General features: G+C 46.4%; 1 protein-coding gene across 2 annotated transcripts; it reads left to right on the top strand.

Annotated features, from left to right (window-relative positions):
- Positions 1-12837: 12837 nt before the first annotated feature.
- Positions 12838-15485, top strand: IL20 (interleukin 20). 2 transcript variants are annotated; one of them, XM_060643162.2, is made up of 5 exons: positions 12838-13041; positions 13336-13401; positions 13496-13648; positions 14234-14308; positions 15346-15485. In XM_060643162.2, exons 1-5 carry the CDS (start codon positions 12883-12885, stop codon positions 15421-15423), a joined length of 531 nt encoding a protein of 176 aa, XP_060499145.2. In that variant the 5' UTR covers positions 12838-12882; the 3' UTR covers positions 15424-15485. The 2 variants fall into 2 exon arrangements, with proteins under 2 accessions (XP_060499145.2, XP_060499146.2); XM_060643163.2 differs by lacking the exon at positions 14234-14308.
- Positions 15486-16932: the final 1447 nt, after the last annotated feature.

Here is a 16932-nt window from a genome sequence, read left to right as displayed (position 1 = left end):
CTTTCTTACTGCTCCCAGCCTAGATACCTCTTCTCTGACCCTCAATTCACCCTCCATGGGTATATATGTTGTGCTAGAGAGAAGGTGTTTCCAACAGAGGGATGACTGTCCCGGCAAAAAAGTACATCAAGTATTTCAGCAAGTACAGCCCAGAGCAGGGGGTATCGGGCACCATTTTCTAGAAGGACATTCCTCACATGGCTAATGGCAGTAACAACCGTCACTGAGCACCTGCCATATGCCAGGTGCTGAAAGAAGCACTTTATATGCACTACCCTGGGTCAGCATCTATGGTGGAACTGGCCGGCTGAAGCATCCTTTCTTCCTGAGGAAGAGATCTCGCAGAACATGCTATAGTGCACAGAGCAGGATCTCTGCAGTCGGACGGACCTGGTTTCAATCCTGTGTGACTCTGAACAAGCTACTTAAGGTCTCTAAGTCTCAGTGTCCTCTTCTGTAAAAGGGGGACCATGACAGCAATCTCCAAGTGTTGCTGAGAGCACCAAGTATGGTGAAGGGTCCCCAGGAGCCCCAGCAGGGCGGGGGCCACACAGCATGGTGTAAAGAGTGCCAACCAGGAGCCATGACCTGGTGTCGAGGCTTCTCCTGCCATGAACTGCCCAGGGCAGGTCACTAAATTTCTTTGGTCCTTAGTTGTCTGGAAGGTGGACACAGATCCCTTTAACAATCTACTGCGTGTGATCATTTGAAAGCCAGAGCCATAGGATGGTCTAGAGAGCCCTACTGTCTGTACACCCTGCCTCCCCAGCTCCGTTTCCTCTGTGTCCCTAGTGCTGGTTGGGGTTCACTCCCACCCAGCCACACTGGCCTCCTCTGCGTTCTTCAGACACACTGGGCATGTTCTCATTTTAGGGCCTTTGCACTTTGTGGGCACACACGCATGTAAACGGAGGTAGGGTTAAAAAAACAAACCCAGGGGCGCCTGGGTGGCTCAGTCGGCTAAGCGTCCGACTTCAGCTCAGGTCATGATCTCGCGATCTCACGGTCCATGAGTTCGAGCCCCGCGTCGGGCTCTGGGCTGATGGCTCAGAGCCTGGAGCCTGCTTCCGATTCTGTGTCTCCCTCTCTCTCTGCTCCTCCCCCGTTCATGGTCTGTCTCTCTCTCTGTCTCAAAAATAAATAAACGTTAAAAAAAAAAAAACCCAATGTTATGCTCTGATGGGATTAATAGGCTGTTAAGAGAAAGCAGGACGGTCTGCAGAGGACTCCACCTTTCAAGGTGACCTCGGATGAACATCCATCCTAAGCCAGCTGGACAGCTGGATGCGGGCGGGACCAGCTTCGTCATAGCATTTCTGATCTCGCGTGCCCACTCAGGGGTGCACTTGACCCCGGACAGCTGCACAGCTTGCAACTCCTCCTCCTTTAAGCCTTCGTTAAAAGCTATCTTATGTTATCTTCTATAAAACCCCTATTTCCACCTTCAGCACATCTTACACCCCTTTCCTGCTTCCCCAACGTCCTATTTTATTATCCATTTCCCCGCTCAGATGTAAGCTCCAGGAGGGTGAGGATAGTTTGGTTTCTTCACTGCCTGGCACTTAGTAGATGTTAAATTCACATTTCTTGAATAAATGATCTATACGAACTTAATAATAGCAAACATTTATACAGTGCTTTCTGTATACCAGGGAATAGTCTTTTTTTTAATACAAAATACATGTCCTGTATTATAATATGAATATACATGTTTTATTTTATTCTCACAACAATCCTATAGCAGTTCTGAGAAGGAAATGAAATGAACAAAAGGCCACTGCTTTGAATCCTAGCAATACAGATCATTAAACCCGAAGGAGGAAACCGGGGCACAGAGGGGTTAAGTAACTTACCCAAGGTCACACAGCTCACAAGAGCCAGAGAACCTGGTTTCAAGAATGAACTATAATGTCAACGACACTGGACACGTGTTGGATGCTCACCACGTCCCAGGCACCGAGGTGAAAACTTTACATATGCTTTTTCCTTTACTCCTCACGATGCTTTTCCGAGGTAAAGATTACCGACCAACCCAATCCTACAGGTGAAATCTAAAGCTTGGTGAGGTTCCTCAACACGCTTTGGTTCACGCAGCTGGTTGTGGAGCTGGGATCCAAGCTGAGGGCGTCTTGCTCCAAAATCCGGGCCCTCAGTCAGGATGGAATATCCCCGCTGATGCATTTGGCATGCGTGGTGGGAGGCTGCAAGCGAAGGCGCCGCACCTGCGTTCCCGCAAGGTTGTAGAAGTAACAGACGAGGAGGAGGCGATGGGGCGGGAGGGGGAGGGAGAAATACGGAAGTGCCTTCCATCTTTCCTTCCATAGGTCTCGTCTGCTTCTTTCACCTTTCCACTTCGCTGGTTCACCTGCCCTTTCTTTCCTTCCAGACTCGAAGAACGTATCCTGACTCTTTTGTAGCCCCCGGAGGGCCCGGAACAGGGCTGAATTTTTATTTTTGGCATGGTCGTTTTCGTCTTTTCGTTTTCTGCTTTCGCAGAGCTGGTGCCTGAGAAATATCTGCTGATGTCGCTCAAGCCCCAGAGGAGCCGAGGATGTCAGAGGCGATCGGTGTGATCAGTCAAAGCGTCTGAGGCTCAGGAAGGTGGGAGACTTGCCCAAAGTCACGCGGCTAAGGCATGGCATATCTAGACAGTAAATCCTGGTGTAGTGCTCTCTGCCTTGGCTGCCGGGGGAGTTCACTCTATTTTGGCCAAGACCATATAATCCAGGGCCTAGATTACCGTGCTGGATGCCAGCAACACAGATCATTAAACCCAGATGTACAAAAATGGGCCTGGGCTGACTCGCAACAATCCTATGAAGTTACACACTAATTAACGGTCCAACACTGAGCGAAAAGGCAGAGGCTGACTTCCGAATGTGTCGCATGATGTTCCCGGTCCAGCTGAGGGTCTGGGCTCCTTCCTGAGGACACTCTCTCCTTCTTCCATCCTCCAGAGCAAATCGTTGGCAGCCACACATGCTCTGGGCAACCGTCTTTGAGAACTATGGTCTTGCCCAGAAGATTGGCCAAAAGGTTAAGAGGATAGACTTTTGTGTGGAATCGTGCTCCTTCCCCTTTCTGTGTGACGCTGAACAATCTACTTAACGCGAGCGTCAGTTTCCTCATCGGTGCCAATGAAGGAGAAAGCTGCTTCGCAGAACTGTGGTGGGGATTCAGAATACTGTCCAAAGCAGATGTGTACAATAGATGTGTAGCAGGTACTCATTAAAAAGGATGGTTGAGGGGTGCCTGGGCGGCTCAGTCGGTTGGGCATCCGACTTCGGCTCAGGTCATGATCTCACAGTTCGTGAGTTCAAGCCCCCGTCGGGCTCTGTGCTGACAGCTCGCTTCGGATTCTGTGTCTCCCTCTCTCTCTGCCCCATCCCCACTCACGCTCTATCTCTCTCTGTCTTAAAAACAAATAAAACATTAAAAATAAAAGTTTAAAAAGGATGGTTGCTCCTATTTGAGGATTCCCAATTGCTCTAATCTGATTTCCCAGAAAACACTGTCATTTCGGGAAAGCCTCCTTCTTACATGTTTTTTTTAAACTGGCAAGTGAGACAAGAGGAGAGGCTGTGTTTTCCTCTGGGTCTGCATCTCCAGGAGGCTGTCAGTCAAGTCCCCGAGAAATGACTTGCAGTTTCTGTGCAGCCGGCCAGGCTCCAGCTGTCTTCCTGAATCTCTCTGCTATTCAGATACCCTCCTGCAGGCTCGCCCTTACTCCTCTTTCTTCAGTCACAGATTTACCCCAATGTGGGACCCCTCTCTTAATCGGTCCAGACCTCACCTCATTCATGCCCAGCGCAATCGCTGGTACATACAAATCACATGCTATCTCCCAGACAACCGGGAATGAATGCGTGATCAGTGGCAGAGACAAACTCATTCCGGGAGGTAGTTTCAGGGGCCAGCATATTGCGTTTGGCCAAGGAGTTGGGGGAGGATAAATTTTTAAACAGCTGTTATAAGCTCTAGAGCATTCTAGAGAGAGCCTACACGTCCAGTTCTGTTTCTGAGAGCCAGCCTCAGACCTCTGCCATGGAACCACCATCCGTAGGTTCGAGTGTCATAAAAGAAGCCTCCTCCAGGCAGGCACAAGGTTTGATCCAGTCACCGTGCCCGGAGAGGGTTCAGGATCTAGCTTTTACCTGGAAGTACGTTTGCCCCAGCATGCTCTTAGTCTGGATACCTCTGTCTGGTCACTTTCCTAGGCACTAAGTAGACTCTGTGGCTCAGTTTCCTTATTTGGAAAATGAAAAGAATAATCATATCTACGTCAAGGGTTGCCTGAGGACAGAATGAGTTAACATTTTATGAAGTATTCAGTGCCTGGCATTCAGTGAGGGCTACAAACAACAAAAGAGCCATTGGTCATGCTCTGTTGCTGTTCTATCTCTGCCCTGGCCTAGGCTTCACTTCCCAAGAACCATAGCTCCACCCTTGGGGCAGAAAGCAGTCTTCCTCTTGTTCCTTCTTCTCCACCACACCCTACTTCCATTTGTGTTCCCTGGGACCCAGGTCCCAGGTCTTGACAAGTCAGAGATCCCTTAGGGCCCATCTCCTCTCTCCAGACTGCTCTCTTCAGGGACAACCAAGCCGTGAACAGCCGCACTCAGGACATAAACATTCCTTGAGTAAATTAATACATATATACGGAGCAAAGCCGATCTCAGATGTCTAGGCAGCTCCTTCTTGGAAGAAACCTATGGCTTTGCTTTTTGGCTTTAGGACACTCTTGGGTTTCCTTGACCTCTAAGGACACATCTGTTTGGTGTTCCTGTTTCTAGCCTAGAGCGAGGAGTCAGTTTTCCCCTTTGTCTGGCCTCCCTGGCTTTGGTTTTGATTTTGCCCAGATTGTTGTCTTATGGTCTTTAACTCCACATCCTGAAGCCAGAAGGTCAGTGTCTCTCGTCACTTTCCTGGACCGGCCAGCCCTTTGGGTATCTTGCTAACCCGGGTCCCTGCTCATCTGCAAGCATCATGGTCTTGACTGTGCAGGCTGTGGGTGCTGTCTGCTCTGACAGGGCCAGAAGTAGCACCTTCCCTCTCGGGCAGGGAGTTCTCAGTTTTGTTGGGCCAGCAGTCCTGTGAGCAGGGAGAAAGAACTCCAGAAGTACTGACTCAACCTCTTCTTCACTTCCTCAATGCCTCCAAATCCCCCACATCTAGCCCGAGAAGAGCATAGTGCAACTCTGGATGAGCTGCTCCTGAGGCAGAGTGCAGACAATGCCCCTTGGCAGTGACCTCTGGAGGGACTGGGTTGAGAAAATGGGATTATACCCAGGGAGCTAGACATGGTGTCCAGTGGAACAGTTATTCGATATCAGAGAGCTTCATCTCTGTAGGGAACCAGAGCCTGAAAAAGCATTTTGAATCCAAATGTTAGGGGAATACATAGGTAAGCAAGTCTGATGTGTGCAACATTGACCTAGATGTCACCAAAGGAAACCAGACATCGGTTATTAGAAATGGAAGGTTTCAGAGTGCACTTCCTCAGACTGATGTTCAAATCACACTGTCTCCAAGAAAACAACTCAGACAAGAAGTAATCTCTACCCCCCAACCCTCAATGCCCATCGTGAGCACAGACTGAACTTTCTAAGAAACTCCTGACAACAAGCAGTCTCTCCCATCATCTCCAGAAATAGCCTTCTTCTTCTCTCACTTCACGTCACAATCGGGAAGGTGAGGTTGACATACCCATGTGCCTTTGTTCTTGCCATTAGAGCCGGGGATCTCAACCTTCTGTGTGCTTTGGACCCCTTTGGCACACAGCAAAGCTTGTGGACCCTACTCAGGATAATGTTTCTAAATGCATAAAATAAAGTACGTGGAATTATAAAAGAAATCAATTATATTAAAATACAGCTATCAAAATATAGAACGACAATAGGCAATATATAATAAATGTGCTTCTTTATTAATGCATTAATTAATAAGATCTAGCAGCAGGCAGGCTTACAAACTACCAACATCCCTCTTATTTATTTGTTTGTTTATTTATTTATTTAGAGATAGAGAGCATGAGCACAGGAGGGGAAAGGGGGTGGGGGGAGACAGAATTCCAAGCAGGCTCCATGCTATCAGAGCAGACCCCAACACGGGTCTCAATTTCACCACTGTGAGATCACGACCTGAGCTGAAATCAAGGATTGGGTGCTCATCTGACTGAGCCACCCAGGCGCCCCCAAACTACGGACATTCCTAAGTAGTGATGAGTATAAATGTTATTTTGAAGTGTCTGAAACAACTCTAATGTGATACAAAAATATTTGTGATTTCTATCAGTGACAAAGTCACCGGTACTTCTAATACTATTGTGATTTATATTTGTTTCCCATGCTCATAATCAAAGAGAATGTTAAATGTTAATTAGAGGTTTGTGAAAAGAGGTGTTTTTTCCCCATCTGCCTTCTCCCAGGTTAGGATCTCCCACATTAGAGGTTCTGTTCCCCTACAATGCTCTGGAATCCCACAAGAGGTTCCAAGAGACCATGTCTTTTCACTGGGGTACCTTGGGGTCATCCAGCTCAGTGCTGGATTCCCCAACGTGGGGAATTAAAAGGCAATGAATGAAGTTCGTCACTAGTCTCCTAGATGAGGAAACTTAATTCAAGGCCATGTGTGGATTTTTTCCCCCCAGATTCCAGTCAAAGCGAGGCTTCTCCTAGGGACTCCCGCTTTGCAGGCAGAGGCTGGGAGGAATTAGCCAATACTGGGGACCCAGCTATGTCATAGGAAATCTCGAGAGCAAGGGTGGCAGCGAGTCAAGTGGGTTAAACAGAGCATGTTGGAAAAACGCAGGAAAAGGAAATGACGTCACCCACTTTGTAGGCTCTGAGGACAGGGAACTGAAAATGTACCCTTCAGAGAGCCGTCAGCTGCCCCGCCCATCTCCATCCGGCAGGGGGGTAGCAGGGGAGGTACCAGGGGCTGCAGGCCCGCAAAGCTCCCACATTGCAGGCCCAGGAGTGAGAACAGTCTCTACTTGCCCACTCAGGGAGCTAAGGTTCTTCCTTCAGCAGAACCTGAACACCCAGCGTTTCCGTGCAAGGTGATGCAACTCGGCAGGAAGCCATGTACTAGCAACTATGACGTTGTTGCAGACAGGAAAACCCTGAGCTGTGAACGCAGGACTTGCCGTGGGAAAAAAGGAGCGGCTGGGTTTTAGTCCTGGTTTCTAGAAAGTCGTTTCCTGCCCCAAAATGGCTTGGTTGGGAAGCTGAATTTATTTCCTAAGAAGGGATTCTTTTTTCTCTCCTCTGCCCAGCTTACCTTTACAATCACACTGGCTCTGATTATATGCTGATTCCCGGTTTTGAAACCCTATCTCCCAGTGTTGGCTTGATGCGCTCAGGAAATGTACCCCCCATTTCTCCACCACAGCCGCATCATCCCCCAACTACTTTGTTCAGATCGCTAACAACGTGCCAGGCACTCTGCCGCCCTTGAAGCTCTCATGGTTGGTACAGTTACGACCGCGTCGCTTCCCCCACCATGATATTTCACATTTCAAAAGGGCTCCTTATTGCTTTACTGCAATAAGGGGGGGTGGGGGGGTGGGGGGGGGGATGGGGGCAGGAGGGGGGGTAAAGAATTAGAGTATCAAAAGGCAGAATTGGAAAGACCTTAAGTCACTTAATGAATTTCCTCATAATTTACAGATGAGGAAACTGAGGTCCAAAGAAGGGAAGCAGTTTCCCCAAGACCACACGGTGGGCTGAAGATAAAGCTAGAGCTAGAACACAGCTTTCTGGACTCCAGGTCCACATTCATTTTCCTTGGCATGAGATCCCTGATGCTATTTCCAACTTGATCTCCCACCTGCCCCTCTACACGAATCCAGCTCCGGCTGGCCAATCTATTGCTGGTGTTCAAAGACGTGGTGAGCTTTGCTGTGCTAGTTCTCACTGTGGCGAAAGCCCTTCCTCGGACCCTATTCGTCCTCCCTGTCTTCTCCGCCTCAGGTGGATTTTCTAGTGTGCCTATCCAATCACATGGCTCCTTGCTGAAAGCCTGCATAACTCTCTGCTATTGGATTCAATCCAAATTCCTTAACATGACCAATATTACTTCTGACTTCAAACTGGCTTATCTTTTACCCTCATCTCCCCATCCTCCTATCTCTCTCTGATTTTAGGCCATTTGGTGATGACTGATTGCTTTGTATGTCTCCATTTTTAGGTTCAGCCAAGCCTAAGATCCTGTGGCTTTGGGATACAACATAAAGAAAAAAATATTGAAAAAAAATTTTTAATGTCTATTTATTTATTTTTGAGAGTGGGGAGAGGGGACAGAGGGAGAAGGAGAGAGACTCCCAAGCAGGCTCTGTGCTGTCTCCGCAGAGCTCCAGGCAGGGCTCGATCTCATGAACCATGAGATCATGACCTGAGCCAAAATCAAGAGTCTTGGCCAGTTAACTGACTGAGCCACCCAGGCACCCCCCAAAAAATGATTTTATAAAATTTTTTTAATGTTCATTTACTCTTGAGAGAGAGAGAGAGAGACAGAGTGTGGGCAGGGGGAGGGGCAGAGAGAGAGACAAGGAAACACAGAATCCGAAGCAGACTCCTGGCTCCTCGCCATCAGCACAGAGCCCTGATGAGGGGCTTGAATTCACAAACTGCAAGATCATGATCTGAGCCGAAGTCCAACGCTTCACCAACTGAGTCACCCAGGTGCCCATTGGAAAAATGATTTTAATCGTTATGTTCATTCAATAGTCAAGTATTAACTGAGCACCCACCAAGAGACGTTGAGTCTTGGAACCACAGAAATGAACGTGGAGTCTCAGGCTAGCGAGAGATCTAGATATGCAACCAAAAAACTGCAATGAACTGTGATAAGTACAAAAGAAGTATATGCAAAGTAAAGCGGAGGTCCACAGGTGAGGGACCAATTTTGCCCTGGGAAATGGGAATGGAGAGAGAGGTTAGGGTGAGGCAGGTACAGTTTTGTAGAGGAGGAGAGTTGAATTGGTGTCTGTACAGAGAGCGGAATGGGATCTAGTCAATGGATTTAAAGAGAAGAAAGTATTTCAATGTAGGAAAAGGAGAGATTCATTTATTAAAGTAGAATCGGGATTGCACATGAATAAGTTTAATTAATCATTACAGGTGACTTCAAACAAAGCTATTGGGTCCTTCTTGCTTAAAGGAAAGGAATTGACTGGCATGGGAACGGCTTATATTATCGGAAGGTTTTGACGTCAAGTATTTTTGTCAGACCGTGTTTCTCATTACTTTAATCATGGTTATGGATGATCATGAGAAATAGTTTATTTAGCATCAATGATGAAAAAACAGGCATGAGTTCAAGAGATATTTAGATATTCGCACATATTTTCAGCATTTATCAAGCATTACAACGAAAAGTTAGAGTCTTCATTTTAAAGGAAATTCTGGAAAACATTAAAAAGAATGCTCTGACCCAAAAGGTAGAAAAGCAGAGAATCATAGTGACATTGAATATAATTGGAAAAGATCTTGTACATTACCTATTCTATTACTTTCATTTTACAGATATATAAACTGAAATCCAGAAAAATGAAAGAATATGGGAAATTCACCCTGTAAACCATGGACTCCCTGAACTCAAGTACAGGATCTCAGAGTCTTAGATATTAAGATAAGAGCTGAGAAGAAATATAGTATAATCTCTACTATCTTGATATTTTTCAAAGATTGTGTATAGTTAATCCCAGGTGCTTTGATTTAATCCTGCCAGGAGGTGTTGTCCTACCGATGGATTAGTCCCTAAGAAAATCTTCCAGTATCCTTAGGGAAAAAAGGCTAAGATTCATGAAGAAAAAGGGCGGCAATATTAGACTCTCTCATGTGCCAAAGATATATCTGTGATTGGAAGTCTGAGAAGGAAAGGATTGGTGCGGCCTGGAATAATTCAAAACTAAAGAATTGGGATCCACTCTTTGATGATGAATGGAGGGAAAGAAGGGCAGCCATTGTTGAAGGGAAATGGTGGAAATAACAAAAGCAAAGGAGAAACGGCAGGAGTGAGCCCATGGTGTCTGCGCTGGGGAGAAACATGGTTAAGGAGAAGTGGATTTAAAGTGGGGGTGGGTGCCTGGCTGGCTCAGTTGGTAACACATGAGACTCTTGATCTTGGGGTTGTGAGTTTGAGCACCATGAACAGCACGTTGGGCGTGGAGATTACTTAAAAATAAAATCTTACAAAATATGAAGTAAAAAAAAAATAATGAAGGAGCAAAAGCAGCTTTTGGACTTCTCTTCCAGTTATGTAATTCAGGGATCTTTCCTGTCCTGATTACCATTTTACCTTCCTTCTGGAAGGCAGGGGGGAAGAAAGAGGCACATCTTTTTTTTTTTTTTTTTTTAATTTTTAAAAAATATTTATTTATGTGTTTGTTCATTTATTTATTTATTTTGAGAGAGAGAGAGAGAGAGAGAGCACAAGTAGGGGAGGGGCAGAGAGAAGGAGACAGAGGATCTGAAGCAGGCTCAGCACTTGAGCACAGTGCCTGATGTGGGCTCGAACCCATGAACGGGGAGATCATGACCTGAGCTGAAATCAAGAGTCGGTTGCTTAATTGACTGAGACACCCAGGCGCCCCCCAGGCATATCCTCTATCTAAAAACTATAACTATAACTAGATAAACTATAACTTTGTCTAAAACTATAACTAGCAGTCTCCTAGGAAGGAAACTTTAGGAGGAAAGTGTTGAGGTAATGCAGCCTGAGATTAATCTGCCTTAGAATGGGAGGAAGTGCGATGCCACCAGAGAAATTCCAAGGGAGTTCCAGCCCTCACCTGCAGGAGTTCACTTCCTTTCTGTGACCTGTATATAAAACTGGAAGCCTCTTGGCTTGAGACAGACTCCTAGGTGAGCAGAAGCAGCAGCCTTTCCTGAACTCAGGTAAGAGAATTCCCTTTCTCTACACTACTCACACAGTTCTGGAGGTCAGCCTGGTTCTTCCAATCATTTACCCAAGTGTGTTCAGGGCCACGTCTAAAGGAGCCCTTTCCAACAGTACAAAATATCCTGAGGATAGAGAATTATCATGTTTATCTTCACACACCAGTACCTAGCACAATATTTTAGATGGTGCTCAATAGGGGTGCGTGGGTGATTCAGTCAGTTGGGAGCCCGACTTCAGCTCGGATCATGATCTCATGGTTCGTGAGTTTGAGCCCCACGTCAGGCTCTGTGCTGACAGCTCAGAGCCTGGAGCCTGCTTCAGATTCTGTGTCCCCCTCTCTCTCTGCCCCTCCCCTCCTCACACTCTATCTCTCAAAAATGAATAAAGATTTAAAAAAATTTTTAATTAAAATAATCATTTAAAAAGATGGTGCTCAAGAAATGCTAATCAAATTGTTGAATTTAAAGTATATTTACTATATACCCTCTATGCTCAAGGCAGCTAACAGCATTCTCTATTTAAAATTAATTGATCACTCGCTATATTTTAGGTGTGTAAATCATGCATCATTGTCTTTAAATGTCAAAACAAGCTTCTGGGGTAAGTGTGATTGTTTCATTTGGGGGGCTAAGAAAACAAAACTGAAAGAGGTGAGTTTACCTGTCCAGAGTCACATAGACGTAGGGTGACTACCTCATTCAGGTTTACCTGTGACTTTTCCAGTTTTAAAACTAAAATCCCTGTGTCCTGGGACACCCCCCTTCCCCCCCTCCCCCGCCGCCCAGTCCTGAGCAAATAGGGACAACCTATTTTGATGGGAACTTGTAGCCAATATGTCTCAGCATGGCACTGGCAGATTCACTCGTTATTTAAAATGTTGATATGTGGTTCATCATGGATATGTTTTTCATTAATTTTGATATCGCATGAAAATATTATTTGTCTTGTTGATTGAGACTTTTAGTGCCCACTTATATTCGGTGCCTGAGATGAGTACTCCATTCTCCTTACACTAATCCCAGCTCATTATAATTTATCTTCAAACTCAGGAGACACTATAAAGTGCCCTTCTATGGAGCCGTCTATTCCAGGAAGAAATGAGTTCCCTTCCTGCCTTTCTTCTCTTTCTTTTGGGACCTGGGCAGAGCCAGAAAGAGCCCGCTCTTGCGTCCCTCTCCGGTGTGCCTGACTATAGTCTTCCTGTAGAGGGCGCTGTGGAGCACAGACACCTCGGGAGAGAGAAGTGCTAGGTGTAACTGGGCTGATTGCCCATCAGATCTTGCCTTTCCCTGGCAGTAAGATTGTTATGAAATCATTGACTTTCTATTTGCCTTTGGGGCTGAAATAAATCTATTATCCCGAAATAACCAACCCGATCCCAGACAAATACCAAACAGCTAGGCTCTTCTGCCCTGGGGGTAGCCATAAAATCCAGACAATTTTCCCCCAAGTGTTTTAGGTGGCTCAGCAACAGCTTCTGTAAGGTTCTGTTTTCCCACAGTTCCCCTGTGGGCTTAAGGGGACCAGAAGAGTGAGCTACACTGGCATTCTGGAAGGGAAGACTGTATACGTCAATTGGGCAAAACAAGTTTTAACATTTTCCCCGAAATGTAATCCTCTGTCTACTCACTGCAAGTGCCTGCTGCTCCAGGCCTTACCTGCTGGGCAATGACGATGGGGCTGGGATGGGGACAGAATAAAGGAGTCGGGACCTGTAGCACCAGCTCACAGACCCTGAACGAGCAGCCGAAGTCTCTCCTTCCGGGACAGCAGCTCAGCAGCTTTTCTTAGTAAGTTAGATGAATGGGCCAGACCGTCCAAACCCAGACAAAGCTATTGAGTTTCACAAGGGGACACCTGGGGAAAGCATGTCCCTGGACTGAATTGGCTTCTTCAGACATGACATTGGGAAAATCAGTAAGTCATGCTCTTTCCTTTGAATTCCTAGCTCCCGTGGTCTTCAGATTCTGGCACAAGATGAAAGCGTCTGGTCTTCCCATCTGCCTTCTCTCTGCTGTGTTTTATCTCTTCTGGACACCTTCCGCTGGGCTGAAGACACTCCATTTGGGAAGTTGTGTGATCACCACAAACCTTCAGGCAATGCGAAACGGGTTTTCTGAGATACGGGACAGTGTGGTAAGCGAAGGAGGCAACCCCTCCCTGCCCCTGTGGCTGCCTCTCTCCTTCTCTACTTGTCCTTCTCTGTCCTCTGGGAGCCCGGCAGTAGCATCACAAAAAGAGACAGGCTGGGGACCCCATACCAGGAGGATGCATTCCCAAGAAAGAGCTGTAGTTCAAAACTGAAAAGTGTTTTGGCAAGAGACGTTGTCCACTGGGCTGTGGCAAGGAAAAGTTGAGAGAGGTCTTGATGTCTAACACCCGGCAGCAGTCCCTGACCTGTCCTTTCCTGCCTTGCCTTCTTCCACTTAGCAAGCCAAAGATGAAATCATTGACATCAGAATCTTGAGGAAGACTGAGTCTTTGCAAGACACCAAGGTATGTGCTTGGTCCATAAAACTGTGGGAGGAAATATAAATTGGAGGCATCTCCACCACCACGGATGCCACCAACATACTAGTCTCCTTTGTAGCCTGCAGATCAGTGCTGCCTCCTGCGCCATGTACTGAGACTCTACCTGGACAGGGTTTTCAAAAACTATCAGACCCCTGACCACCATATCCTCCGGAAGACCAGCAGTCTTGCCAACTCTTTTCTTACCATCAAGAAGGACCTCCGGCTCTGCGTGAGTAAAGGTCTTGGGTAAAAGGACCCATCACCGCACATAGTTCAATGACTTGGCAACCAAGCTCTTTCTTATCCCCATTTACTGGCTAGAAAAACTGAAACCAAACGTTCTCATAATCGGTATTGTACCATGTGACAGGTCATAAGAACTCAGTTTTGCTGTCTTTGGGGTATAGGCCCTATGCAAAAAGTCTACATAACTGCAAAATGCTATTTCATGTTAATGATAATTATCTATTATCCATGAATTACGCTTTACACTGTAGGTGAAGGGTCCTACAGTACATTAGTGCACCCTCAGCCTCTCAGCGGGCCGTGGGGCTGAATATCAAGACAAGGTCTGAATAGGACCTAGGTATCCAACAAAGAGCTCCCTATGTGAGCCTACAAAGCTTGCCTCCTCATCTGGCTGGTGAGTAGTTTACTGATCCAAAATGATGAGGTCTGAAAAGGCTTTCCATAAGAATGGAGTAGGTACAGGAACGCAGGTGAAAGAGTAGAATTCTCCTTACTTCGTGGCAGTGGTGAGGGCAGATAATCAGAATCTTTAATAAAATCCATCATTCTGTGGCACTCTTTTCAGCATGCCCACATGACATGCCCTTGTGGGGAGGAAGCAGTGGAGAAATACAGCCAGATTCTGAGTCACTTCGAAGAGGTATATGCAATTTGGGCCTCGGTAGGGATGGGTGTGTTTTTCGAACTGAGATCACCACTGGGTGGGATAGATATTCATACCGGTAGAAATCCTGTAGCCCTCAACAATTGCCCTCTGAGGTCATGTGGACCATCCCTCTGCTTTAACCCAGGGGACACCCATCCAGGCTCTAGAAGGGTGTGGTCTCTGGAAGACGCTCTGGGATTCAAGAGGGCATGGCCTTAATTCCATCAAGTCACTCCAGAGACATCTGTGTCTTCCAGCTGTACAAACAAGAAGCAGTAGTTTTCCAACATTACCCACTTATACGTACCCTCAAAAACAGTCACAATTTCACACACGCCCATGCCATGCTGTTCCTCACCTTGGTGCCTTTGCACATCTGCCAGGAAGGCTTGAAGTCCACTCCTCACTGACTAATTCCTACTCATCCTTTAAGACTCACCCTAAGCATCACCTCCAGGAAGGTACTGGCTATGTCTCTCAGAGGTAGGTGCCTCTTCCGTCATCCTGTGGAGACTCCAGCCTCCATCCACCACACTACATTTTAGTTGTCTGCTTCTGTCTCCTTCACTTGACTGAATTCCCTGTGGGTAGGCATTGTGCCATTTATCTCTGAATCCTTAGCCAGCCCAGTGCTTAACACAATAAACATTTGCTCGGTTAAAGTTGCACAGTAGGCAACTCCTAACACACACACACACACACACACACACGCACACACACACACACATCTTTCTTTAAGAAAAAACCCAACCCAACAGTCTAATTACTTTGATCTCTGTGATTCAAGACGCTTGGGTTATACTCCAAACTCTGCCACCTTCTGGGCTTCAGTTTCCCTATGTAATGGACTCCAGGATTTTCCTTCCTCTTGTGAGATCTTGAGATTCCATAACGTCTTTCACGCTCTCCATCTTGAAGAGAACACTGGGCTCGCAATGCCCAGCAGACCTACCAGTGAAAGGAGAGCATTAACCCGGGAGTACATGTTGTCCCTTTATGAGATGCTCAGCACAGAAGTGTGTGTCTTTCAGCTTACGCCTCAGGCAGCGGTGGCGAAGGCTTTGGGAGAGCTGGACATTCTCCTGCAGTGGATAGAGGAGCTGGCCTAGGAGGAGGGTGACGACCCCGCTGGCAATAGTGCTGGCCAAGAGTCCCAGTCCTCGGTACCCGCGAAGGCGTGACCCCCAACCACCGTCTCGCTGCTGTACAACGTAGTGCTGGCCACTGTGGAGATTATTTATTTATTTATTATTTGCTTCCTTATTGTGGTTGTCCCCAGGAGTTCCCACTCTGAACGGAGACCATGGTTTTATAAGATTTTGATGAGATCTTTTCCACCGTGGGGTGTATTTATTACTTAACATATTTATTTATTTTTGCTATTTAACTTATTTATTTTTGTATGTGAAGACAAGGCTTAAAAAATTCACGGGTTATATTTATCACCTATGAGTTTTCGTACAGTAAACAAACCCTCTAAATTCCTGAGGGGTGGCTAAGGGTGTTATTCATTTTTATTAAATCAAGGACATGTGTATCTCACTCTGTGAGATATTTAAAAGTGAACTAATGGCTACTAAGTGTGGGCTGTAGAAGAATTTCTGATGTGAAATTGTAGACTTGTCTCACAATTACTGACCACCTCCACTCACCTCCCCAACCCCATACTTGCTACGGAATCTTGTATGGCAAAAATGCACTTCTACAAATAAAGTTTTCTTTGCATGATAAATATCTTCTTGGAGTTTGCGAATGCTTCAGGAGCAAAAACAATGGCGCGGAGAGCTTGAATCTCGTATCACCTAGGGACTTCTTGCTCCTCTGGGGAAGAAAGATGCCAGTGGGAACCTGGACCTTTTCCCTGCTACTGAATGCATCCCCAATTCGATTCTTAATTCACTCACATCTCTGATGCCATGACTCTGCCCTTCACATAAAGGGACGATGACTGAGTGAAGGGCTTCAGTTATCCCTGCCCTCCCCTTGTTAGCTTTGAGCACTGTCCTCTCTGAAACTGCTTTTCTTTCTCACTTTGGGTTTTGCGTCAGGAGACTTGATTGCAACACAAAGTACGATGGGCAGGAGGTTCTATTATAAGGGTTAAGAACACACAGGTGCAAAGTTTAATTACTGAGCCTTGCCCAGAGAGGTTCGTGAACCTTCTCTTGAGGCTCTTCCACTTTGTATTCTGGCCAGCACCCAGGGTCTAGCTCGTTTCTGGGTCGAGTCTTTGTCTTTATGACCAACTACTAAGTCAGCATTCTCTGTTCAGGTCCCTTTCATATTGCCCTTCCCTGGGCTCTTCTGGCATGGGCTTCTTGCCTCCTTCCTCCCCACCTTGCTTGGAACTGCACCCCCAGTGGCATTTTAGTTTTCCCACTTTCATGAAAAGCAGACTAATGCTGATGCCCTGGTTCCCAAAGCCAGCTCCCCTCACTGCCTCGGGTTTCCGCTCCCAATCCTCAGCTTGGGTCTTGATGAAGTTTAAATGACTTTATTAGTTTCTTTTCTCATACAAGTAACAACTACCCAACAGAGAAAATTTGGCAAATACAGAGAAACATAAAGAAGATTGTTTAAATCACCTAGAATCCGCTCTTAAACATTTAGGTGTATTT

Source organism: Panthera onca, chromosome F1 (genome assembly GCF_046562875.1).
Source record: "Panthera onca isolate mPanOnc1 chromosome F1, mPanOnc1 haplotype 2, whole genome shotgun sequence".
NCBI lineage: Eukaryota > Metazoa > Chordata > Mammalia > Carnivora > Felidae > Panthera > Panthera onca.
This window is presented reverse-complemented; position numbering and strand designations above follow the sequence as displayed.